General features: G+C 43.8%; 1 protein-coding gene across 6 annotated transcripts; it reads left to right on the top strand.

Annotated features, from left to right (window-relative positions):
* Positions 1-6,140: 6,140 nt before the first annotated feature.
* Positions 6,141-23,983, top strand: LOC142466769 (uncharacterized). Of its 6 annotated transcripts, none has more exons than XM_075572153.1 (5): positions 6,141-6,235; positions 13,152-13,342; positions 14,440-14,556; positions 18,171-18,364; positions 22,091-23,983. In XM_075572153.1, the coding sequence occupies exons 4-5, from the start codon at positions 18,292-18,294 to the stop codon at positions 23,785-23,787; spliced, it is 1,770 nt and encodes a 589-aa protein (XP_075428268.1). In that variant the 5' UTR covers positions 6,141-6,235; positions 13,152-13,342; positions 14,440-14,556; positions 18,171-18,291; the 3' UTR covers positions 23,788-23,983. The 6 variants fall into 6 exon arrangements, with proteins under 6 accessions (XP_075428268.1, XP_075428265.1, XP_075428266.1 ...); XM_075572150.1 differs by having other exon boundaries at positions 18,133-18,364; XM_075572151.1 differs by having other exon boundaries at positions 14,381-14,556; positions 18,133-18,364.
* The last annotated feature ends 3,046 nt before the right edge of the window (positions 23,984-27,029 follow it).

The following is a 27,029-nucleotide window of genomic DNA, read 5'->3' as shown; positions in this document are numbered from 1 at the left end:
TCTCCCTGTCCTATCCCTGTCGTCTCCCACTTCTCTCTCTACTCCTCCCCTCTCTCCTATTGGTATGCCCTCCTTTATAACCTCTGTCTCTCCACTTCTTCCCCGCTCTGCATAGTTCCTGTTTCCGTGTGTACCTGACCTATGCTGTGCTCCCTCTGTGTTCCTGTTGTTTCCTGCTCCTGTGTTATCTTGGATTTCCCTGGCTTTGACCCCTGCTTGTCCTGGACTACTCTGCTCTCTGGTACCCCTCTGATCCCTGCTACGCATACCACTATGCTTACCTCTGGCTTCCTAGAACCTGGCTTATACTCTGACGATTCTACCCTCTGGACTCCTGAACAGTGGCACACGGACACGACTATTCTTACGGACATCCCCAAGCATTGCAAGTATAATACTAACACTCTTTCAACAGGCCCAGCAACGCTATACCACACTCCGGGCTTGCTCCCACTGCTGTGGGTGTGTGGTATCATACCGGTAGACGTTACTTCCCGGGTTTGCACAGAGCATGTGCTAACCTCACACCTGAGTTGCTTAGCATACCGGGCCCAGCCCCTTACCTGGCAACAGTAAGTCTGGGGTCTGGCTACCAAGTGTGAAGTGCCCATACTTTCCACCAATATCTGGCAATTAACAATATCCTGGCCACCCTAACACCTAGGGTCCCTGAGGCTTTTCAACTCCGAACTTCTCATAGGGCACCACCTTAGCAGGGTGCCTTTTTTGAAGTTCGGAGATGAAAAATCATTCAGCTCATTCATCCATAACATATGGGCATGTTAATGGATTCAGGACAGGAAAGGATTCCTGCCTATAGATTTTAAAACACCATTACAATACAGTTTATTTATAAATGTATGTTCTGCTTATGCAACAATTATAAACCTTATATGTTTGTTCATGGTTTCTTTTTACCTAGCTGCACTCCAAAAATTAGAGTGCTAGCTCTTTCCTAACGTAAGTTATCCACTTAATTGAAGGGGCTCTGTGATGTGGGCTGCGGTTTGACCTATACTCGTTCTGGGTTAAAAGCCTGCATTCAATGTATCCGTCCTGGCTTTGATTGTTAACCGCAGACATGCGCCACTACTCCAATTCAAGTGGATAACAAGACAGTAGGATACTATGTATCAAGAAGGCACTTCAGCTATACCGCAGACCACTTATTCAATTGACTTTGCGGTTTCATCATCTGTGGTCTGAAAACTGATACTGTACCTATCTTGAAAGCAGCTACTTATTCATGGGCACACTTCTTCAATCAGTGCTTGGCACAGCGCTAGCAGTCTGCCATGGGGTATGCGCCAACCTGGCACCTCTGCCTCTTTGCATATTTAGCCCACCCACTGCCCAGGCTCCAGAGTCTCGGTGAGGGCAAATGGTTGCCGGATAGCCCTATGTTAGCCCAGTATGGAGGTACTCAAGTATAACTGCAGTACCCCGCCTGTTCTAACACCTTCGCATTCCTGAGGCTTTCAAGTCTGGACTCTGCACAGGCCCATAGCCAGCAAGCTTGGTAGCCATCTGGTCCCTCGGAATCCATGACTTGGAAATCCCACATTTCATTGATGGGTTATCAGTACATATACATATTAAACATAACTCTTTAATTAAATATACTGGTCCCTGTATTTTGTGTGATAAAAATGTGTAAGTCCCCGTTCTTGTGTTAGGGATGCAGTAAGGGGATATACTGTCTACACTCACTAGCCTCATGCTTGCCACACTCTAGAAATGACTTTAAACTTTTTACACACAAAAACCACTCACAGCTTTATCCTATAGCTGGAGCATCCCCGGAACCCCTATACTAGGTTCAGGGTACCTGGGCATCCCTCCTTATACTAGGGACCCCATGTATGTTGCAGGTATACATTAACCCCTTCATGCCCCATTTACCTTATCTGTATCATGCTGCAGCAGGAATCCTGGCAGTGAGTCACAAGAACGTTTTCAGAGTAGGTGTTTGCCCGGAGCAATGTGCTTTGCTATATCCGTGAATCTCACTTGATTCCCGGATCCATCTTTTGGGGTATCATATAACTTTGGAACCCCGATACATAGCCACATTCTGTAAAAACTTTCTCCGGCAAACCCACCCTGAAACTTACAGCCTAGAAATCTCCTGGTCCCAGCATCCCGAGAAAGGCGAAACACACAAAAATCTTTAATGTCGCATAATTTGGACACAGTCACAGCAATACATTTCCGACATCTAGGTCCAAGAGCTGACACTCTAGGACCTCAACACACGGATCAGGGGTAACCAAGTGAGATGAACCTTTATTAGTGAGCCTGGGTACCCCTTCCCCGTCACAATGTCTCAAAATTGTATTCAAGAACAGCACAGGGCACAGACTATTTGAAGAGTGTCCGATTACACACCCCTGGTTCATTGAACTAGTAAAATCAGACAGAATGGTCTCTACTAATGCTGCTCTTTCAGGGGTCACTAGGGAATTTCAGATGTGGATGCAGTCGATGCATCACTTGTAAACATATCATTGATTCATCATTTACATCATTTATAAAAGCGAAAAATTATAAAATAAAAAGCAATATCAACTGTTTGAGTACACTTATTGTTTACATGTTAACATGCAGTTGCGGCTACCAATATGTGGGCCGTACGATTCGGCCTTTAAGTACTCATTTCCTCGAACACAGACGTAATGTCATTAATGGCAATCATACTTATAGTTTCTCCAGACATTTTTACATGATACATAACAAAGATCCAATATCTCTTAAAATCATTGGTCTGGAACACATCTCGCCCCTTATCTTGGGGGGGCGATAGATTCAAGTCTCTGTACAAAAGGGAAACTTATTGGATCTACCAGTTGAGCACTTTGGCCCCTGGTGGATTCAATGAGTGCTTGGACACTAGCACTATAGTGTAGTCAGTTTTGTTGTTCTCCTTAATCCTCTGTTTGGTCTGCTCTCTCTAGTTACAGAGTTTGGTATTCACACATTGATTGTGTGTATACATTCTCAGTTCTGTCCTCCATCCCCTCCTCACATGTTGTAGTGGCATTTGTCCTCACATTACGTATATTCTCATTTACATTAAATTATGGTTTTAATATTATCTACCGTATATTTATGCATTAGTAGTCATTTACAGTAATATATATATTCTTTTTGCATACATATAGTTTGGATATTGATCCTAAAATAATTCAGGTATATTAGTTCATTGGTTTGGTTGTTTATATTACATCAATCATTTATACACTTATAGGGTCACACATTGATTTGTTGTAAAGCGCCCATCATATAAATATAAATATATATATTTCAAAATGTTTTGTGTATATAATATATTCCATCAATTTTTCTGGTATTGTCCTGTCCTGTATCTGACATATTGTCCGCTCTAGGTGGATGTTCACCATATATTTTTAGGTCCTTTAATGGTGTTCTTTCTGGTGTCCTCAATCCTTGTTTTGTGAGAATTTTTAGCAATTTACTAAATATACTGTATATCATTCACTCACTGTCCCCAAGTCTATTATTATCATGTATTTTAAACATATTATTTTTATTACTGTATGTATGTTTTTACTTCTTTGTATTTTTAGTATGCATTAGTTCGATTGACAGTAATACAGAGCTTACAGTCCTGGGCGCAGGCCCTGATATACAATACAGTCAATTTGCATTTTAGGTCAGAGTTTTTTTTCTTTGGCATCAGTGGTCACAGCACTTTTGCCTCTTAGCCTCACTGTAAGCACCGTTCAGTCACATATTTTGTTTTAATAGTTGAGCGCTTTTTTGTGTGATTTCTTTTAGTCTATTTAGTTCACCATTAGTTCGATTGAGGCTGAGGACCCGCTGCGGGCGGGCCACCAGCCCCTTACCTCATGTCTGGCTGTCCCCGCTGCCTTCTTCCAACGAGGCTCACTACACGCTGTGACGCATAAGCCGCCAGAGGATGCAAGAGGATTGCAATCCCGAGCGGTGAGTCACGTGGTGTGCTGGTAAGCCTATCAGTGCCTGGGGCTGGAACTGTCAGAGCTTCCACCACCTCCAAAAGGTAAGGGGGGGGGGGGAGAAGTGTGTGTATGTATGTATGTGTTGTGTGTGTGGGGGGGACACGACCAGGGGGGGACAACAGACGGACCGGGGGAGGGGGGAGAGCAGCACGGAGAGTGTGCAGCAGAGGGCATGTGTGGGGGCTCGCTGCATCCTCTTGCAGCGCAGGAGACCCCCGCTCAAACCACGCCGCCCCCCCTACAGATCGCAGGTAGCGGTCAATTGCCTCTCCACGCGCCGCCTGCATGCAGTACGGGCACGCTGACTTAAGCAGCGGGGCCTCTGCCTAATTTGGTCTATTTGTCAGCATTCTGGTTGCTATCCTGTGTTGTATATACAGTATGTTGCTTAGCAAAAAAGGGGTATTTAAATCTCCGCTATTGGTTACTTCAACATCCTTTGAAAAAAAGTCACTGATTTGTAACTAAATGCATCAGGACGTAGGAGCTGACACTACGTCACCACGCATGAGTCTGTGTTGGTCAAGACAGACTCAGAGCGCATGTTAATACCGCAGGATTTCCAGCAGGCAGCCTGACAAAGTACCATAGCAGCATCACGCCACCTCCGTATAGAATTATTAGCCGACTGGATTCCTCCGCTCACGCTGTGAGCTCGCCATTGGAGGACGTTGGATCCCAGAGCCGTCACGTTGGCGGTGAAATTTTATTCACAATTACTATTTTTATTACTTACTTTTTTTTATAAGTGTGCCTGTTTCCACCCCCCTCCCCCCCTCTTGTCTACCCCCCTTGTTTTAATTAAATACACATTTATGTGCTATGGAGCGTGCACTTGTGTTTTTTTCTCATTACATCGTTGTGACTGGATGTGGGTCATCTCAAAAAGCAGTTAGAACTCCTTTAATTCAATTTACATCTTGAAAGATTTGCCCATTGGACATTCATTTGGAAGAGTGGTTTTGTATTTGTTTCATGTTCTTTTTGTATTGTTTGTTTTGTATTAGTTTTACACTATAATATTGTTATTGTGTGTTGTAATACAATTCACTCTCACATTTTTGGGATAGTAATGGAATAACACACAAAACCCCAGCAAGCTCTTTTTGGGAACCCGAGCCCCCACAAAATATATATGTATATGTTTCAAAAAGGAGAGCTATTGAGCGTGGCATATGTATACAACAAACGACAGAGAAGCCCAATGCAAGGCAGACATCTGTTCGCAAGTCCTAACACTACCAGATAAAATACTAATATATCTCTATTACCTCTATTAGGAGGGAGAAAGACCACCATTGCATCTATATCCAGTAGAATGAAAGGACCTACTAACTTGGGAAGTGGGGAGCGGCGGACTTAAAACCTGGGAAGGAGGAGCCACTAACCTCTAACAGCTCCTCCTTCCCAGGTTTCTGCCTTGTCGTAGCTCGCAAGCTTACAACGCTTTGGCCAAAGGGTTAAACTAAATTACCCTTTTTCAAGAGAATATATAAGTATTTTTGTCATATTGGATGTAGCATTGGGCTTCTCTGTCGTTTGTTGTATATTATTGGAATATCCATCTTCAATTAATTATTTACCACCTTGCACTATTTCATATAATTTTAAGTAATTATCACGATTTGTACTAATTGCCACTACTATTCTATATATTTGCTTGAAGAAAAAAATAATAATAAGACAGAGACAGAGACAGAGACAGAGACAGAGACAGAGACAGAGACAGAGACAGAGACAGAGACAGAGACAGAGACAGAGACAGAGACAGAGACAGAGACAGAGACACACACACACACACACACACACACACACACACACACACACACACACACACACACACACACACACACACACACACACACACACACACACACACACACACACACACATATATTACCTCCTTCATATCAACATTGGCCAAAAGGGAGGAACTGAAACAGCTTTACTGAAATACATTAAGGACAAGGAGGAGTATACACATCTACATGCAGAAGAAACTATCTTTCCCTAGCACAGTGTCTGGAGAATGTTACTGTCTTGTTTCTAATCTACACAGTATGTGACACGTGATCCGTTATGAAGTCTAAAAACTACAATTCCCATGATCACCTTAGTGTGAGCATGCGCAGTAGGACACAGAGCTGTGACCTGGATGTAGTCAGTGTCTCCACTTCCGGGAAAGAGAAGATGAAGAAATAAAGTGGTGCAGGAAGCACACAGGAGCCTTTTCTGTAAGTAACTTACTTTGTATTCAAAGCATCAGAACAGTTATATGCAAACACGTGGCGTTTCAGGACAGACACGTCCTCTCCTCAGACCATACACCTTACTGCAATAGTGACACTAACAAGTATATATATCCCTAGGGGTTACACAATCACCTCATACCCATCACCTGTGTTTACAGCCGGGCAGCCACTGCAGCCTCTGCAGCCTCAGTACTTCCTGGTTGATCTGACGTCACCGCAGTGTCATATGACGTCACGTTGCCAAGCAACCAGGAAAACCAATAACAAAATAGAGAGTCAGACAGGGACAGCTCAGCACAATGTTCAATGTTATGAGCTTACAGTCAAAAGCAGCATTATTACACACGTATCTGGGCATAAGATAAGGCAAACTACAAACCATTAGGGATATATAGATTAAAAGACATAACTCCCATTGTAGATAGTGTAGACACCGAGGCACATAGGCTAGATCATAAGTGTTATCTAGTAGCTTATTAATAATAATAGAGTAGACTTAAGTGGGATAAACAGAATAGTAGAATCCATAGCAGTCGTTGGCCAGAGTGACAGAGGTTTAAACCTGTGTCTCTGGTATATCCACCCGCATTTATCTGGGTTAATAGTAGAGTCTGACCTTACCCCAGGAACCAGTTTAGTTCAAATCACAATACTTACTTTGACAGGGAGATTCTGCTGCTGAAGAAGCCCCATGAGACAGGACCAGGGCTCGGGAGCGAGCACATGTCAGTGGAACACATATGAATATAAATATGTTTCACTGACTGCATTACACAGGGATTTAGTGACCCCTCGAGCTGTATCTTCGCCGATTGATCACAGGAGAACGGATCGATCGGCAACTTGGCTAATCACTTGTCAGTGTTTGCATTGAAGAGGACATTTTTTTTTTTGAAGGCAGCTTGAACTGCTGCTTTAAATCCAACCTAGCGGCGGGAAAACATGAAATCACTTGGTGTAACCTGACTTCCTTCAAAAAGATGAAATCAACATTTAACCCTTTGAGTGCCCTTTTGATGTAGCTGCTATGTCACCGCGTCTGGCCCCATGATGTGATAGCTACGTCATAGTAATCCTGCTGGTTTTCCTAGGGGAGATGACATTCTGTGCTCCTGTGCAGGGCAGGACGGATCTATCACTACGTGGGATAGAAGGGAGGGGGTCTCCCCGTCCGTTCTGTCATCAGTGAGGGAGCGATCACGTGACCCCTCCTTCACTCAAAGGGTTAAAATAACTCTTTTACTTATTTGTGTATTGTGAAAGAAATCCTGTTCTGTATTTCTATAGGAACATTTATGTGTTTGACTAATGAGGGCATTATAATTACTTTGTTTTCTATGGAAGTGTTATGTTTTTTTATTTGCTAAATGGGTTTTTTAACTTGACAATTGGCTACATTTAACCTATTAAATACTTTATGCCATTGTTGTTGGGTCACGTTCTTCCTAGGAGGGACTGTCCCTTTAAATACCATTTTCTTACTCTGCTTCAGTTTAAATAAATCCTGAGATTACAAACCCATAAGAGTTTGTAGGAACAAACTTGGCACATCGCCAGGAAAAACGCTGCACCGCGGAAGTAATCAGCCAAAGAGGGTGAATTGAAACGATTTATTAACTAATGGCAATCACACTGTTATACTCCATTGTTGAATTAGTATTATGCTGAGCGGTACGGTCATCACAATTGGTTATTGTCAGTTTAAATCAGGCCTGCACAACTTGTAAAGTGAGAAGGGCCGAAATGCTCCAAGGAAAACCGATATGGGCTGCACGAGTAAAACAGCATTTATTATTAAAAATTATACATTTCTTTTTTTTAAATCCTGTCACGGAAGACCAGCATTTTTAACACCTTTATACCTTCTTGGATCAATCCACAAGCAGGACAACATTGTTGAATAAAATGGGGTTTATTTGGTGAGATTGCAGACATAGAAAAATTGCACCAAACATCATATCTCCCCCATCACCTCTCATCATCATCTCCCCCAAGCACCCTTCATCATCTCCCCCAGCATCCTTCATCTCCCCCAGCATCCTTCATCTCCCCTCCTCGCACCCTTCAGCTCTCCCCCTCGCACCCTTCAGCTCTCCCCCTCGCACCCTTCAGCTCTCCCCCTCGCACCCTTCAGCTCTCCCCCTCGCACCCTTCAGCTCTCCCCCTCGCACCCTTCAGCTCTCCCCCTCGCACCCTTCAGCTCTGCCCCTCGCATCCTTCAGCTCTCCCCCTAGCATCCTTCATCTCCTACAGCATCCTTCATCTCCTACAGCATCCTTCATCTCCCCCAGTATCCATCTACCCCTTGCACCCTTCATCTCTCCCCCTAGCACCCTTCATCATCTCAGCAGCGTGTCAACTTCTGGTACTGGAGCGGGCTGAGGGGCAGGGAGCGCGTCAGAACTTGAGATTGAGGTGGAGCAGATGCTGCAGAAACAAGAGGATGAGGCAAGAAGGCAGCTGATATCACCTCAAGTAGAACATCACCAAACCCCTTCAATGGCAGAAGAACAGTCAAACCACCACGGCAAAAGAAGCATGCTCAGATAATCCTTTGGCACAGCCAATACTCCAACTTGTAGCTAAATCAAGTGTCCCAGAGAATAGCACAGATCAAGAAACAAACATTACTCCCAGTGGACCAGGAGCAGACCTTGCTTCCTGAATCCTAAGTATTCCGGACATTGTTGTCAGGAGAATGTAGCCCACTGATATGCATAACTTCCTGTATCCATCATAGATCCGTCCACAGCTGGGGCACTCGTTCCCATCTGTATTGCTATGAGCCCGGATACCCTATAAACGTGTTTTAATGTGTGATCAGTGACATTGCACAGGGGAAAATGATTTGATTAATTTTTGATTGTAGGAAATTGAAATGAGATCTTTGTAAATTTTACATGATTTTTAATACTTTGTAAAATCCATAATGTGTTCCTAAACCTTACAGGATAATTGGTGTTTTATTTTGCTTTGTTGTCTTTTACTTTAGCACACTTTTGATTTTCCCTTCCATGTTTTTCTGGGAGAGGGAGTGGCTCAAATCAGACCGTAACAGTGCATTTGAGAACAGTTTTAACCAGTCCCATCTTTCAAGCTGTATAAGTGCTGCATAAAATTTCTGTGAATTGACTGTTTAACCTCTGTTCATTTATTGTAACAATGTATTGTTATCATAACTCTGTGCCCAGGACATACTTGAAAACGAGAGATGACTCACAATGTATTACATCCTGGTAAAACATTTTATAAAGAAATAATACCTTACTCGAGCAGGCTCGGGGGGGAGCGCGTCACACAGATGGAGCGCGCCACTTCCCTAGAAGGGGAGGGGGCCGTCGCGGGCCGCACAGGGAGTCCCGGCGGGCCGTATGATGTGCAGGCATGGTTTAAATAAATCCTGAGATTTGAAACCCATAAGAGTTTGTACAATCAGCCTTTTCTCCTTGCTAGCTATCCTTGATAAAGAACGCTAACACGGTCGAAACGCGTTGCATTTTAATGTCTTGATGACTCAATAAAATTTACATTTTTGTTACGTGGGGTCCTCTCCTTGCTTCTACCGGATCGTGTGTTCCTCACATCGTCTGCATCCTATGTACCCCATCTTGGAAGCTGCACATCCATCCAGCCACACCAGGAGCCGTGAGTAATAATTGGTTTTGCTACAGGGGTATCCTCTAATGAGATTGATGGTAGGGGCTTTTCTTGCTCCCTACTAACCGTCTTCAGGAGGTTTGTACCCATAATTGCTGGCTATATTACCAACATGCATTATTAATCTTCATAATTATTATTCTTGGATGGTGGTTTTGGTGTTATTGGATATTCTGGCATTGAGCGCTCCTTACACTCCTATCTATCCATAGCTATCCTAAGCACTCCTTTCCTCTCACCCCACACAAGTCTTTTCCCGTCTTAGGCTGCAGCTGCCCTGCACGCGCGTCTGCGAGGCAGGCGGCGTGTGCAGCCGAGTCCTCCGGTCTGCAGAGAGCTGCAAGAGTGACGGGGGCGTGGCCTTGCGCTTCGTTGCAACTCCTGATCTCAATTTTCTTGAGAGCAGGTGTTTCTGTCGGCGCAGCGCAGCGGCCCCCTCTTGCAGCGGGCCTGGCCTTATTGTGGGGCGGCTCTTTTCTCCGCAGCGTCAGCCACAGCAGTAGCTAGTGGGGACCTGGCCTTCGGAACGCAGGGCCACACTTTTCAAAGCCTTATTTAACCAGAGGCAGCTGTTGACAATATGGATAACTTTGGTAGCTGTCACCTACACTACTTTACCTAGTTTACTGGGCAGCTAATGTCAAATCTATATTCTCCAGACTATTACTCTGTGACCATTACCATCACTTATTGTCTTTCTAAATCCTTGCAAAACCTCCTGAAACTACTGAAGAAACAGAATTATTCATTTTATTTATCCCCCAAACAGCTTGTCAAATTATTTCCCCAATACCCCCTCAAGAGAAGAGTTACCCGTCTCACATGGTTTCTCTTACTGTGTTTCTATTGCTGTGTGTGTTCTGTATCCCCCTTCCTCCCACTCCCTTTATTTGCCTCCCAGGTACTGATCTGCAGGGGGTTATTTTTCCTTATCCACTTTGCCTCCTCTGTTTACCAAACACTAGATTCACTAAAGTGCAATAGCCATAATTGCACTTTAACAGCCACTCAAGTAAATGGCAATGAGCATGTGATCACAGCAGCTCTTTGCACCTCTCCCCTCACTCCTGCCTTCTCCTCACAGCCTTGTTCAGCACCATTGCTGCCGGTATTTAGCCTTAGGCCGAGTCCATGGTCCCTGCTGACGTGCTGAGGCGCGCAGGGAAAGCGGGTGCTTTCCCTGGCCTTGCGGTTGCTTACCGCACGCGCTGTCAGCAGCCTTCAGGGGGTGGGCCGGGGGCATGCGCGTCACTTGCCAGGGGCGGGCCAGTGACGTCACGGAGCTGGTTCGCCCTCATTGGGCGAACCGCTCACGTAACCGGCCTGTCTCGCCGGCAAGCGGGGGAATTTAAAATTCCCCTAAGACCTACGCTTCCGCGCGCTTGCGGAACCGCAGGTGAGCCCCTACTAAAGCCGCTCTAATTGCGGCTGTAGGGGCTCAGTGCTGAGCGGGAGCGCGCGTCAGCACGCTTCCGCAAGCAAGCGCCAAACATGTCCGGGGCCTTAGGCTGCGCTTATAGTGCCGGCGACGCGACGTCGCAGCAAAACAAATGTATTGGTGCTGTCGCATGCGCCTATAGTAGAAGTGACGCGATAGAGCGACGGCTAGGTCGCAATCGCTTTGTCGTCAATTTGATTTTTCCAGCGAACGCAGCGTGACGTCGCCGGTGATGGCGATAACACTATAAGCACAGCCTTAGGCTGAGTTTATAGTGGCGTAGTGCTTGCTGAGGCGCGCTTAGCATATATTCAGAGACCCATTATATATTATGGCGCCATTCTGAGTGAAAGCTTCTGCTTGCTTGCTCACGCTTGCTGAACCTCGCTCAGCTTCCAGCTACAGGCAAATCTGTGTTTCTGTGCTTGCTGGGGAGGAGGTGTGGTCATTCAAAAACCAGCACCGTTTTTGCCCCCCCCCCCCATGCTCCATTTTTGCCCCCTCAGCTCTGTTTTTGACCCCCCCCCACCTCCGTTTTTGACCCGCCCCCCCACCTCCGTTTTTGACCCGCCCCCCCACCTCCGTTTTTGACCCCCCCCCACCTCCATTTTTGACCCCTCCCAACACACAGTGACAGACACACACACACACAGTGACAGACACACACACACACAGACTGGCAGACACACACACACACACACACACACACACTGACAGACACACACACACTGGCAGACACACACACTGACAGACACACACACACACACACACACACACTTACAGACACACACACACACACACACACACACACAGTGACAGACACACACACACACACAGTGACACACACACACTAACACACACACACTGACACAAACCCACACACACACCCCTACCCCACCCTGCCTGCCTTGCCCCCCACCCCTGCCTTCCCCCCCACCCCTGCCTCCCCTACCCCTGCCTTCCCCTCACGCCGGAATGCGTTATCCAACGCTCACCACCACTGATTAACATGGGACTCACTTTACAACGGTTTCACTATCCAACGCTACTTCCAGAACGGATTCCGTTGGATAATCGAGGACAGCCTGTAGTCCAGTTTCCAAATCAGTCCAGGTCCTTGTTACATCAACCCCACTTTCTATTTAGTCCCATTGGAAGAAAACTCACCTTTGTGTCACTTCTGTCATCTTGTCAGGGACTTTTTAATTACAACAGTGTTTTTATTTATTTTTTAAGTAATAAGAAAGTAGTCATTGGTGTGACCTGTGGCTCCCATTCCAATCAAAATGTGGATACATACAAGTGAGCCATCGTATATACATTGCTCTCCATTAATTCTGTTCAGGAACAAGACCCATTATGGTTTTTTCCCCTCTCACAGAGGTAAAAGGAAAGGTTTCACAGTGTAGTGTAGGACCTGCATTATTTTGGTTATACCTTGACGTTGGTATGCAGGCTTATGACGCCTTTGGCCAAAGGGTTAACTAAATAACCAATTATTATTATTGAAGTATTTTACTTTATATGTTTTGTCAATTGGATGCAGCATTGGGCACCCCCTGTCTCTTGTTATATACAATTGCCACGCTCAGTAGCTCTCTGGTTGACATAAATATATATTCACTTTGTGGTGGGTGGGGGAGTTTGAGCTTGCTGGGTATCTGCATTAATTCTGTTCGCCTGAAAAACTGTAGAGAAGAAAGAAAAGACAAGTCACATTATTAACAACTTGTATCTTTTTTCAGCTCTTCCTTTATAAAACAGACATTTACTTTGAGACCTCACTAACTGTCCCAATTTTAGATTTGTAAATTGTGGGAGAAACGAGGAAGAACAGAACCTTGTGGCATTCCAGTACCACAGGAAAATCTACTACAGAACCTGCACAGACCTCCCCCCATACACAGAGCTTCTGGTCTGGTATGGAGATGAATATGGGAAAGAGCTTGGTATCAAGTGGGGTACGCTGTGGAAAAGTAACGCGCCAGCACAAGGTAATCAGTAATATGTGTGTAGTGTGTTTTTTACATTTCTATTGTCTTATTACTGATGTTAAGTTGCAAATAGTGATGGATCTGCATACACCATTACAGGGGAAAACACAAGAAAGGGAGAACCCGCTCTACCTATAATGACCACCGGTCATATGTACATACAGGCAGGCAGGTGCCTAAGGAGTACAATGGAAGGACAACAAATAGAAAACACTAATGGGGCTAAGACACTACCAAATGGATAAGCCCCCGTAGCGTGCACTCTTTGTCTGTAGTGGGAAAAGTACCCCTGCACAAGGTAATTGAGCAGATAAAGGCAAAAGTACTGGTCCTAATTGTATTGCATAATGGTTGAGTTAAAAGAGCTATTTATTAGGTATGTATTAGAAAATTCAGACCAGATTATAGTGAATATAGTGAGTACAATAAAAACATATATTAGAGGCAAATGCCTCAAGTAAGGGGTCACGCAAGCCAAAAAAAAGAAATTGGCTAGGGACAAGCAGCAACCACGGGGTCATATATACTATCCACAGCCCTATCAATGAGGCGATGTGAAAGTCGTACAACGAATGTTAAAAAGACCCCGCATATAGCCGTAAGGGCATATGCAGAAGGTAAGTCAGTAGTGTGGTACTAACAGAAAACTTATAATTATACTATGAACAATGAACAATATGGGCAGTAAATATATAAAACTGCTACATAATTGTATGTAGAGATATTGACGTAAATGACCAGTAACTGACCCTCAAATCAATAAAGACCTACACACAGGGAAGGGAGAGAGAGTACATGTCCCTACAAATCAATCTATACTGACCCTGCTGTATACTACCAGAGGCAGTTGACCGTTAGTCGAAGGTGGCAACCCTGTGTGTATTACATATGCAAGCTCATATACAATTGGTAAATGAAGCAGCTTTACTGAAATATATTAAGGACCAAGAGGAATATACACATCTACATGCAGAAAAAACTATCTTTCCCTAGCACAGTGCCTGGGAAATGTTACTGTCTTGTTTCTAATCTACACAGTATACTGACACGTGATCCATTTTGGAGTCTAAAAACTACAACTCCCATGATCCCCTTAGTGTGAGCATGCGCAATAGGACACAGAACTGTGACCTGGATGTAGTCAGTGTCTCCACTTCCGGGAAAGAGAAGATGAAGAAATAAAGTGTTGCAGGAAGCACACAGGAGCCTTTTCTGTAAGTAACTTACTTTGTATTCAAAGCATCAGAGCAGGTATATGCAAACACGTGGCGTTTCAGGACAGGCACGTCCTCTCCTCAGACCATACACCTTACTGCAATAGTGACACTAACAAGTATATATACCCCTAGGCGTTACACAATCACCTCATACCCAGCACCTGTGTGTGCAGCCTCAGTACTTCCTGGTTGACGTCTGATGTCATCGCAGCGTCATGTGACGCTGATGATGTCACGTCACCTAGCAACTTGGAAAATCAATAACAAAATAGTCACACAGGGACAGCTCAGCACACTTGCTGAACTGTAAAGAAGTCAAATTGCATAAGTTACACTTAAGTAACAGTAAATTGAAGCAACATGTATGCACTGTATTGGTGCCACAAAGGATATTTAATGACTATACATTAATCTGAAGAGCTGGGAGCTGCCATGCTGATATTTTCTTGCTTAGATATTTTTTCTGCCAAAACGAATGGGTTAAAGCTGAAAAGGAGCAAGTTAAAAGATGGTTAAATGTTATGAGCTTACAGTCAAAAGGAGCATTATTACACACATTTATCTGAGCATAAGATAAGGCAAACTACAAACCATTAGGGATATATAGATTAAAAGAAATAACTTCTAATATAGGTTGTGTCTTCACCAAGGCACATAGGCTAAATCATAAGTGTTATCTAGTAGCTTATTAACAGTAATTGAGTAGACTTAAGTGAGATTAACAGAATAGTAGAATCCATAGCAGTCGTGGGCCAGAGTGACAGAAATTTAAACCTGTGTCTCTGGTATATCCACCCGCATATATCTGGGTTAATAGTAGAGGCTGACCTTACCCCAGGAACCAGTTTAGTTCAAGTCACGATACTTACTTCGACAGGGAGATTCTGCTAGTGCTGGAGAAGCCCCATGAGACAGGACCAGGGCTCGGGAGCGAGCACACGTCAGTGGAACACATATGAATATAAATATATGTTCCACTGACTGCATTACACAGGGATTTAGGGAACCCTCGAGCCGAATCTTCGCCGATTGATCACAGAAGAACGGATCGATCGGTAAATTAGCAAATTTCTTGTCTGTTTGGATTGCATTGATGCATATATTGAAGGGAAACATATATTTTATTTATTTTTTAAAGGCAACTTGAACTGCTGCTTTAAATCCAACCTAGCGGCGGGAAAACAGGAAATCACTTGGTGTACGTGACTTCCTTGAAAAGGATGAAATCACCATTTAACCCTTTGGGTGCCCTTTTGATGTAGCTGCTATGTCACCGCGTCTGCCCCCATGATGTAATAGCTACGTCATTGTAATCCTGCTGGTTTTCCTAGGGGAGGTGACATTCTGTGCTCCTGTGCAGGGCAGGACGGATCTATCACTACGTGGGATAGAAGGGAGGGGGTCTCCCCGTCCGTTCTGTCAGTGAGGGATCACGTGACCCCTCGTCACACAAAGGGTTAAAATAACAGTTTTATTTATTTGTTTATTGTGAAAGAAATCCTGTTCTGTATTTCTCCAGGAACATTTATGTGTTTGACTAATGAGGGCATTATAATTACTTTGTTTTCTATGGAAGTGTTATTTTTTTCATTTGCTAAGTGGGTTTTTTAACTTGACAATTCGCTACATTTAACCTATTAAATATGCCATTGTTGTTGGTTCATGTTCTTCCTAGGAGGGACTGCCCCTTTAAATACCATTTTCTTACTCTGCTTCAGTTTAAATCAATCCTGAGATTACAAACCCATAAGAGTTTGTAGGCACACACTTGGCACATCGCCAGGAAAAACGCTGCACCGCGAAAGTAATCAGCCAAAGAGGGTGAATTGAAACGATGTCTTCACTAATGGCAATCATTATACTCCATTATTGAATTAGTATTATGCTGAGCGGTATGGTCTTCATAATTGGTTATTTCAGTTTAAATAAATCCTGAGATTAGAAACCCATAAGAGATTGTACAATCGGCCTTTTCCCCTTGCTAGCTATCCTAAGCGCTTTTTCCTCTCACCCTACACAAGTCTTTTCCAGTCTTAGGAACGTAGGGCCACTTTTTTCGAAGCCTTATTTAACCAGAGGCAGCTGTTGACATTATGGATAACTTTGGTTGCTGTCACCTACACTACTTTACCTAGTTTACTGGGCAGCTAATGGCAAATCTATATTCTCCAGCCTATTACTCTGTGACAATTACCATCACTTATTTTCTTTCCAAATCCTTGCAAAACCTCCCGAAACTACTGAAGTTACAGAAATATTCATTTTATTTATCCCCCAAACAGCTTGTCAAATTATTTTCCCTATATCCCCTCAAGAGAAGAGTTACCCGTCTCACATGGATTCTCTTACTGTGTTTCTATTGCTGTTTGTGTTCTGTTTCCCCCTTCCACCCACACCCTATATTTTTTCTTATCCACTTTGTCTCCAAACACTAGATTCACTCAATTCAATAGCCTCAATTGCACTTTAACTGCCGCTCAAGTAAATGGCAATGAGCATGTGATCACAGCAGCTCTTTGCGCCTCTCCCCTCACCCCTGTCTTCTTCGCACAACCTTGTGCCGCACCATTGCTGCCCATGTGTAGCCTTAGGCTGCGCTTATAGTCCCGACGTTGCGGTAAAACAAATGAATTGCCGCCGTTGCGTGAGCTTATACAGTAGTAGAAGCGACGGCTTGGTCGCTTGATCGCTTTAAGTCAAGTCAATTAGTTTTTTCACCGCAGCGTGACGTCGCCTGTGATAGCGACGGCACTATAAGTTCAGCCTTAGGCTATGGCCCCAGTGGTCAGTGCTGCACACGCGTCTGACTGCATGGCGGTGCATGCACAGGTAAAATCCGCCATCTGTGGTCTATGTGGAGCGAAGGGATGCGCATGGGGCGTGGCCATGACGGGGGGAGTTTCAAGCCCAAACCGACATTGTTACCTCATTAAACTGTCTCTTGATACTTTTTCTATACAGGAAGTCCTCACTATCCAACGTTTCACTTTACAACGAATGGCATATCCAACACTTTACAATGCAACCCTATGGGCTGTTTTTCGATGCCGGAATGCGTTATCTGACGCCTGAATGCGTTATCTAACGCTCACCGCCACTGATTATCATGGGGCTCACTTTACAACGGTTTCACTATGCAACGCTACTTCCAGAACGGATTCCGTTGGATTACCGAGGACTGCCTGTAGTCCAGTTTCCAAATCAGTCCAGGGCATGTTATATGCTCAGGTTGCTAATGGAACACAGTCATGCTACAACACCTTGTTACATCAACCCCACTTTCTATTTAGTCCCACCAGAAGAAAACTAATATTTGTGTCACTCTGTCATTTTGTTAGGGACTTTTTAATAATAACAGTGTTTTTATGTATTTTTTAAGTAATAAGAAAGTAGTCACTGGTGTGACCTGTGACTCCCATTCCAATCAAAATGTGGGTACATACAAGTGAGCCATCGTATATACATTGCTCTCCATTAACTTCTGTTCACCTCAAAAACTGTAGAGAAGAAAGAAAAGACAAGTCACATTATTAACAACTTGTATCTTTTTTCATCTCTTCCTTTATAAAATAGACATTACTTTGAGATCTCACCAACTGTCCCAATTTTAGATTTGTAAATTGTGCGAGAAACGAGGAAGAAAACTTTGTGGCGTTCCAGTACCACAGGAAAATCTACTACAGAACCTACACAGACCCCCCCCCCCCCCACTCACAGAGCTCCTGGTTTGGTATGGAGATGAATATGGGAAAGAGCTTGTTATCAAGTACATACGCTGTGGAAAATAACGCGCCAGAACAAAAAGGTAATCAGGAATATGTGTGTTACGTGGTTTTTACATCTCTATTGTCTTATTCTGTTTGTTAAATTGCAAATAGTATTAGATCTGCATACACCATTACGGGGGAAAACACAAGAAAGAGAGAACCTGCTCTACCGATAATGACCACCGGTCATACATACATACAGGCAGGCAGGTGCACTAGGGAGTACAATGGAAGGACAACAAATAGAAAACACCAATGGGGCAAAGACACTACCAAATGGATAAGCCCCTGTAGCGTGCACTCTTTGGCCTGGGACATAGTAAGCGCTTAGGTGCTGCTGCTCGCTCTCGCTTGCTGCTGCTCGCTCTACCAGGAGCTTTTTGCTGTCCTGACAGAGGCGACAGCAAGCGGGTATCACTGTGTGTGTGTGTCACTTGGTAGCTGTCAGTGTGTGTGTGTCACTTTGAAGTGGTCTGTGTGTTTGTGTGTCACTGGGGAACCTGTGTGTGTGTGTGTGTGTGTGTGTGTGTGTGTGTGTGTGTGTGTGTGTGTGTGTGTGTGTGTGTGTGTGTGTGTGTGTGTGTGTGTGTGTGTGTGTGTGTGTGTGTGTGTGTGTGTGTGTGTGTATAATATTTTAAAAATTAAAAAAAAAGACATGTTGTGAGAATAAATTATTTATTAACATTGTGCAACTTAGATAAATATATTCATGCACGCACGCACGCACGCACGCACGCGCGCGCACATGCATACACACACACACATGCATACACATGCATACACACACATGCACACACATGCATACACATGCATACATGCATACACACACACACACACACACACACACACACACGCATACACATGCATACACACACACACACATGCAGACACACACACACATGCAGACACACACATGCAGACACACACACACACATGCATACACACACACACATGCATACACACACACACACACATGCATACACACATACACACACACACACGCATGCATGCACACACACACACGCACACAATGCACACACACACATACACATGCATACACATACACATGCATACACACAAAGGCACACACACACACACACACACACACACACACACACACACACACACACACACATGCATACACACACACACATGCATATACACACACACATGCATACACATACACACACACACACAATGCACACACACACATGCACACACACATGCACACGCACACGCACACAAAGGCACACACATACACACACATGCATACACATACACACACACACACACATACATGCATACACACACACACATGCATACACATACACAAACACACAATGCACACACACACATGCACACACACATGCACACACACACGCATACACACACACACACAAAGGCACACACATACACACACATGCATACACATACACACACACACACACACACATACACATGCATACACACACACACATGCATACACACACACACACATGCATACACACACACATATGCATACACACACACACGCACACACACATGCACACACACACATACATACACACATGCATACACGAACACACACACAGACACACACAGGAGACATGGATCGGGGCAGAAGGGAGACAGGGATCGGGGCAGAAGGGGGACGGATCGGGGCAGAAGGGGGACAGGGATCGGGGCAGAAGGGCGACAGGGATCGGGGCAGAAGGGGGACAGACCGTCAGGGGCGGGCCGGGGGTGGGCGCGTCAGTGGCCGGGGGCGGGCCAGTGACGTCACGGAGCTGGTTCGCCCTCATTGGGCGAACCGCTCACGTGACCGGCCTGTCTCGCCGGCAAGCGGGGGGATTTTAAATTCCTCTAAGACCTGCGCTTCCGCAAGCGCGCGGAAGCGCAGGTGAGTCCCTACTAAAGCCGCTCTAATTGCGGCTGAAGCGGCTCAGTGCTGAGCGGGAGCGCGTCAGCACGCTTCCGCCAGCAAGCGCCAAACATGGCCAAGGCCTTTGTCTGTAGTGGGAAAAATACCCCTGCACAAGTTAATTAAGCAGATATAGGCAAAAGTACTGGTCCTAAATGTATTGCATAATGGTTGAGTTAAAAGATCTATTTATTAGGTATGCATTAAAATATTCAGACCAGAATATAGTGAGTACAATAAAAACATATATTAGAGGCAAATGCCTCAAGTAAGAGGTCACACAAACCAAAAAAAGAAATTAGCTAGGGATAAAATATCCCAAAAGAATAAGCAGCAACCACGGGGGTCATATATACTATCCACAGCCCTATCAATGAGGCGATGTGAAAGTCGTACAATGAATGTAAAAAAAGACCCCACATATAAGCGCAAGGGCATACGCAGAAGGTAAGTCAATAGTGTGGTACAAACAGAAAACTCATAATGATACTATGATCAATGAACAATATGGGCAGTAAATATATAAAACTGCTACATAATTGTATGTACAATACGGATATTGCCTTAAATGACCAGTAACTGACCCTCAAATCAATAAACACCTACACACAGGGAAGGGAGAGAGAGTACAAGTCCCTACAAATCAATCTATACTGACCCTGCGGTATACTACCAGAGGTGTTTACTGCCTAATGGAGGATTCGCACAGACCCGCTTGCCCTATTCCTCGATAACATAACCCTGCGTCACAGAGAGGGGAAAGGGATGGAAAGAGGGAGAGAGGACCCTGAGTACATAACTGAACTGTCCCTGCGGGCGTACGATTCAATGGTGTTAGGTGGTTGCTGTTTGCGTGCTCAGCTCCATTGGGTTTCCATTCGGTCTGACTCCACGGGAAGTGTGATGTCATGATGCTTCCCTCTCGTGCACGTTTCGCTTAGGCTTCTTCCAGAGATGGAACAAAAATTATGTTCTATTCTGCTCTCCTATTAATGTAATTAGTAAATTGTAATCATGGTGCAATAGAGGTAAATAGCATACTTAGGACTATGCAACTAATTTTGACAGATTTATTATAAATCATTCTTCCTGGTAATGCACAGGTTATTAAGAATTTATATTAGTGTTAGGGACCCTTGAGATGTGGTCTGCCGTGTAGTGGCTCAGGGGCTTACAACACTTTGGCCAAAATGTTAAACTAAAAGTCCATTTTATTTAATAGATATCTATACATATATATTTAGGCACTGTACCGTGTATAAGTTTCACAGGATGTGCACTGAGCTCTGTCTGTGTTTCATGTTCTGTCTCTGGTTTTAAATATATATTGCCATGCTCAGTAGCACTCCTCTGTGACACTTATATGCTTATATATATGTTGGGGTTATTATGGGGTTCAATATGAGCTTGCAGGTGTCCTGTATGTTTTATCATAGGCTTCTGTAATGTTTAATATTACAGAAACCTATGATCAAAATAACATTAACCCATTTTATGCCTGTGGTTACCAAGGTATACCACAGGCACTAAAGGGGTTAATACTTTATTTAAAAATAAAAAACATTACCTACCCCTGTTGACCTCGTTAGTGGCCAGTAAAGCATTGCCATTGTTTTGCTGTAGTGAGATTTCCTTTTAAATTGTTAAATATTATGATCCATTTTAAATGTATCCACTACATCTACTCTCCCTGCCTTAATTAATGCTGCACATGTAGTGCTAAACCCTTCATTTTTACAATGTACATCTACAGTCCTGAACTTTTTGTGATATGCCAACTTACCTCTCCTTCATGACATTTGTAAGACAGTTTGTGTAACAGTGACTTTTTTGTCTCGTCTAGTACAAAGACAAGCTCCAATAATCCACCCATGCCAACACTGTAAGGTTCCTTTTAGCAGTCAGGATTACCTCCTCAAACATCTGAAATTCAGACACCCAAATGAGAATATGGAAAAGATGAAGACAGAACAATCTTGCAAGATTCCAACAAATATGACAGAAAATACATCTTTGAACCAGTCAAGGCAATTAATAAACAATGTAACTGCTTCTCATTCCAAAAGATATATATTAGCAGCTGCCACAGGAACAGATCTTGGAGAAAGTGGGAAGAGTCTGACTTCGTTATCAGACGAGAACCTTCAGAAGACAGCACAGACCGTGGAGAGACCGCATGTATGTGGGGAATGTGGGAAGGGATTTAGTGACTTATCCAGCCTGAACAGACACAAGAGCACACACACAGGGGAGAGACCGCATATATGTGGGGAATGTGGGAAGGGATTTATTCGGTTATCCCATTTGAACTTACACATGAGGACACACACAGGGGAGAGACCGCATGTATGTGAGGAATGTGGGAAGGGATTTAGTCGGTTATCACACCTGGACACACACAAGAGAACACACACAGGAGAGAGACCGTATGTATGTGGGGAATGTGGGAAGGGATTTAGGGACTTATCCCACCTGAACACACACAAGAGGACACACACAGGGGAGAGACCGTATGTATGTGGGGTATGTGGGAAGGGATTTAGTGACTTATCCTGCCGTATCAGACACATGAGGACACACACAATGGAGAGACCGCATGTATGTGGGGAATGTGGGAAGGGATTTAGGGACTTATCCAGACTGGACACACACAAGAGCACACACACAGGGGAGAGACCCCATGTATGTGGGAAATGTGGGAAGGAATTTATTCAGTTATCCCACCTGAACTTACACAACAGGACACACACAAGAGAGAGATCACATGTATGTGGGGAATGTGGGAAGGGATTTATTTGCTTATCACATCTGAACATACACAAGAGGACACACACAGGGGAGAGACCGCATGTATGTGGGGCATGTGGGAAGGGATTTAGTGACTTATCCACCCATGTCAGACACATGAGGACACACACAGGGGAGAGACCACATGTATGTGGGGAATGTGGGAAGGGATTTAGTCGGTTATCAAATCTGAATGCACACAAGTGGACACACACAAGGGAAAGACCACATGTATGTGGGGAATGTGGGAAGGGATTTTGTGACTTACCCAGCCTGAACAAACACAATTGGACACACACAACGGAGAAACCGCATGTATGTGGGGCATGTGGGAAGGGATATAGTACATTATCAAATCTGAACACACACAAGAGAACACACACCGAGAGACCGCATGTATGTGGGGAATGTGGGAAGGGATTTAGTGACTTATCCAGCCTGAACAAACACAAGTGGACACACACAAGAGAGAGACCGCATGTATGTGGGGAATGTGGGAAGGGATTTCCTTCCTTATCCAGCCTGAACACACACAAGATGATGCATACAGGGGAGAGACCGCATGTATGTGAGGAATGTGGGAAGGGATTTAGGCATTTATCCCACCTGGCCACACACAAGGTGACACACACAGGGGAGAGACCGCATGTATGTGGGGAATGTGGGAAGGGATATACTGACTTATCCAGCCTTATCAGACACAAGAGGACACACACAGGAGAGATACCTCTCTCTAAAGCTGGACATGTTTAAGGATAAAAAAAAAGTTATAACTTTTTAAATGCAGGTTATTTGAAACATTCTTATTGTAGTTTTATGTAAGGCAAAATGTTGTTCTTAATGTTTTTTTATATTTCCTTTTTGTTGGGTCTACCCTATTTCCTCAATTCTAAGACGTCATTGATTCTAAGACGCATCCTTGATTTAATAAAAAAAAACTTGTGTGGTTGATTTGAAGTGCTGGTTGTTTAACTTGTGCAGTTAGAAACAGAAGTAGTTTGACCAAGGAAGCGGTTAAACAAGGTATAGTATATTGAAGTACAGTTTACTGTTATCACTTATAAACTTCATAGTTGCTAAAATGAGCAGGATTGAAAATGCCACTCAATGCACATCTTGCCACATGTATGTGCACTTGGAGCAGCTGTTCCAAGGAGCATACCGCTGTGAGAGGTGTGAGCGGGTGGTCTCTTTAGAGTCAGAGATTGCTGACCTGAAGAGGAAACTTGCAATATTGAGGGACATTGGCAATCTTGAAAGGGGTTTAGAGCTCACTGAGCAGGCCCTTGCTTCAACTGGTGGCGCTGTTAGTGAGGAGCAGGTTGGCAGCTTGGTTGCTGTTAGTGAGGAGCAGGTAGGTAGCTGGGTGACAGAATGGAAAGCAGGAGCAATAGGGAGAGGCAGGTTGTTTCTGAGCTGACACATCCCAATAGATTTGCCATGTTGAGTGAAGATATTGGGAGTGTCGGGGCAGAAATGGCAAAGATGGGGGAGACTAATTCCTCTAGCAGCCAGGGAATAGTTCCTCCAGCACAGTGGGGACTCAGGATGCTCAGATACAAAGAAAGATTGTGGTGGTAGGGGACTCCATTATTAGGAAGGTAGCTAGGGCAATCTGTTGCCATGACCGCATGAACCGAACAGTTTGTTGTCTCCCGTGTGCTCAGGGTTCGGCACATTGCCGATCGGGTAGACAGGTTGTTGGGGGGGAGGTGGCTGGGATTGACCTGGCGGTCTTGGTATGCATTGGCACCAATGACAAAGTTAGAGAAAGATGGAGGGTCCTAAAAAATGATTACAGGGATTTAGGCCAAAAGCTTAAGGCAAGGACCCCCAAGGTAGTATTTTCTGAAATACTACCAGTGCCATGCGCTACCACAGGGAGATAGTGAGAGATTAGGGAGCTTAATGCATGGCTAAGAAAGTGGTGCAGGAAGGAGGGTTTTGGATTTTTAGAGCACTGGGACTCCTTTTCTGAGAGGTGCCATCTATATTCTAGGGACGGATTGCACCTCAATGAAGAGGGATCTTCTGTCCTGGGGGGGGGGGGGGGGGAATGTTAAAAAGGTTGGAGGAGATTTTAAACTAGGATGGAGGGGGGGAGGGGAATAAAACAGATAATGAACTAAATGGAATAGAGGAGGATACAAGGGGGTATGGAGGTAGAATGAGGGCAAGTGCGAGTTTGACATGCAGTGAGACACCCATAGTAAATACAGATAATACTAGACAACTTCTAAAGACTAAACCAAGTGGGTGCAGAAAGGAAGGAGCAGATAAGATAATAGTACAGGCTGAAAAAAAACTTAAATGCATGCCTGCTAATGCAAGATGTCTGACAGATAAAATGGGGGAGTTTGAATTAATAGCTGCAAGGGAGCAGTATGATATCATAGGCATTACTGAAACATGGTGGGATGAAACTCCTGACTGGACAGTTAATTTAGGGGGTTACTCCCTTTTTCAGAAGGATCGAACAAATAGAAGGGAAGGTGGAGTATGTTTATATGTTAAACCTGATCTAAAACTTATTATAAGGGATGATGTTTATGAAGGGAATGATGAAAATGTAGAGACCTTGTGGATAGAAATTAGCAGTGGAGGTAAAAGTATAAAGAATATGTTTGTAGGGATATGCTATAAACCACCAAATATCTGTGAGATTGAGGAGGCTAAAATACTTTTGCAATTGGAGGAGGCATCAAAACTGGGTTATGTTTACATAATGGGGGATTTTAATTATCCAGACATAAACTGGGGAAATGATATTAGCATTACAACATCTCCACTAAAGTTACAACAAAAGGAAACAGGTTTTCGGGGGTGCTTAAAGACAATTATATGACCCAAATTATTGAGGAACCAACCAAGAGAGGGGCAGTACTGGATTTGGTAATATCAAACAATGTAGAAGTAATAACATATATTCAAGTCCTGGAACATTTGGGTAACAGTGATCATAACATGGTCTCATTTGAAATACATTATCAAAAAAAACAGATTACTTGGGTTCAGCAAAGACCTTAACCTGTAGAAAGGCAGATTTTAATAAACTGAGGTCTAATCTACAAGTAATACACTGGGATGATATTTTTGCAGGGAATAATGTAGAAGATAAATGAGCAGTCTTTAAAACATTGTTAGAAAAGCACACTTATCAGTGTATACCCTTGGGTAATAAGTATAAAAGAAATAAGTCAAAACCAATGTGGCTAAATAAACAGGTAGGGGAGGAAATGGACAAGAAGGGCAATCAAATTACCAAAAATGGATAATGAAAAAAGGATTGCAATAGAAAGTAAGGTCAACCCTAAAAAGTTATTTAAGTACCTTAATAACAAAAAAATGAGAAAAGAAAATATAGGACCCTTTCAGTGTGACATGGGTAGGCAGATGATTGGAGATAAGGAAAAAGCAGAGGTATTAAACAAATTCTTTGCCTCTGTGTTTACCAGGGAAGAATCAAGTTCAATAGTAGTGCCGCAGGAGGAAGCCACAACCTCCATATTAATGAACAACTGGTTAACTGAGGATGAAGTTCATAAGCGGCTTGAAAAAATTAAAGTAAATAAGGCACCAGGCCCCGATGGCATACATCCAAGGGTTCTCAAGGAGTTAAGCTCAGTGATAGCCAAACCAATATATTTAATATTCAAGGACTCCATTTCCACAGGCTCAGTACCACAAGATTGGTGTAAAGCAGATGTGGTGCCTATATTTAAAAAGGGAACTAGATAACCTGGGAATTACAGACCTGTAAGCCTGGCTTCAATAGTGGGGAAGCTACTTGAAGGTTTAATACGGGATAATATTCAGGAATACCTAATGGAAAACAAAATTATTAATAATAGTCAGCATGGATTTATGAATGATAGATCATGCCAAACTAACCTTATTTGTTTATTTGAGGAGGTAAGTAGGAATTTAGACCAGGGTAATGCAGTTGATGTGGTCTACTTAGATTTTGCAAAGGCTTTTGATACGGTTTCACACAA

The sequence above is a fragment of the Ascaphus truei genome, chromosome 15 (genome assembly GCF_040206685.1).
Source record: "Ascaphus truei isolate aAscTru1 chromosome 15, aAscTru1.hap1, whole genome shotgun sequence".
In the NCBI taxonomy this organism is placed as follows: Eukaryota; Metazoa; Chordata; class Amphibia; order Anura; family Ascaphidae; genus Ascaphus; species Ascaphus truei.
This window is presented reverse-complemented; position numbering and strand designations above follow the sequence as displayed.

Coding starts and splice junctions, on each gene's coding strand:
- LOC142466769 (XM_075572155.1), top strand. CDS start 18,292: ATGGAGATGAATATGGGAAAGAGCTTGTTATCAAGTACATACGCTGTG. Junction 18,365..22,090: donor TAACGCGCCAGAACAAAAAG/GTAATCAGGAAT, acceptor TGTCTCGTCTAG/TACAAAGACAAGCTCCAATA.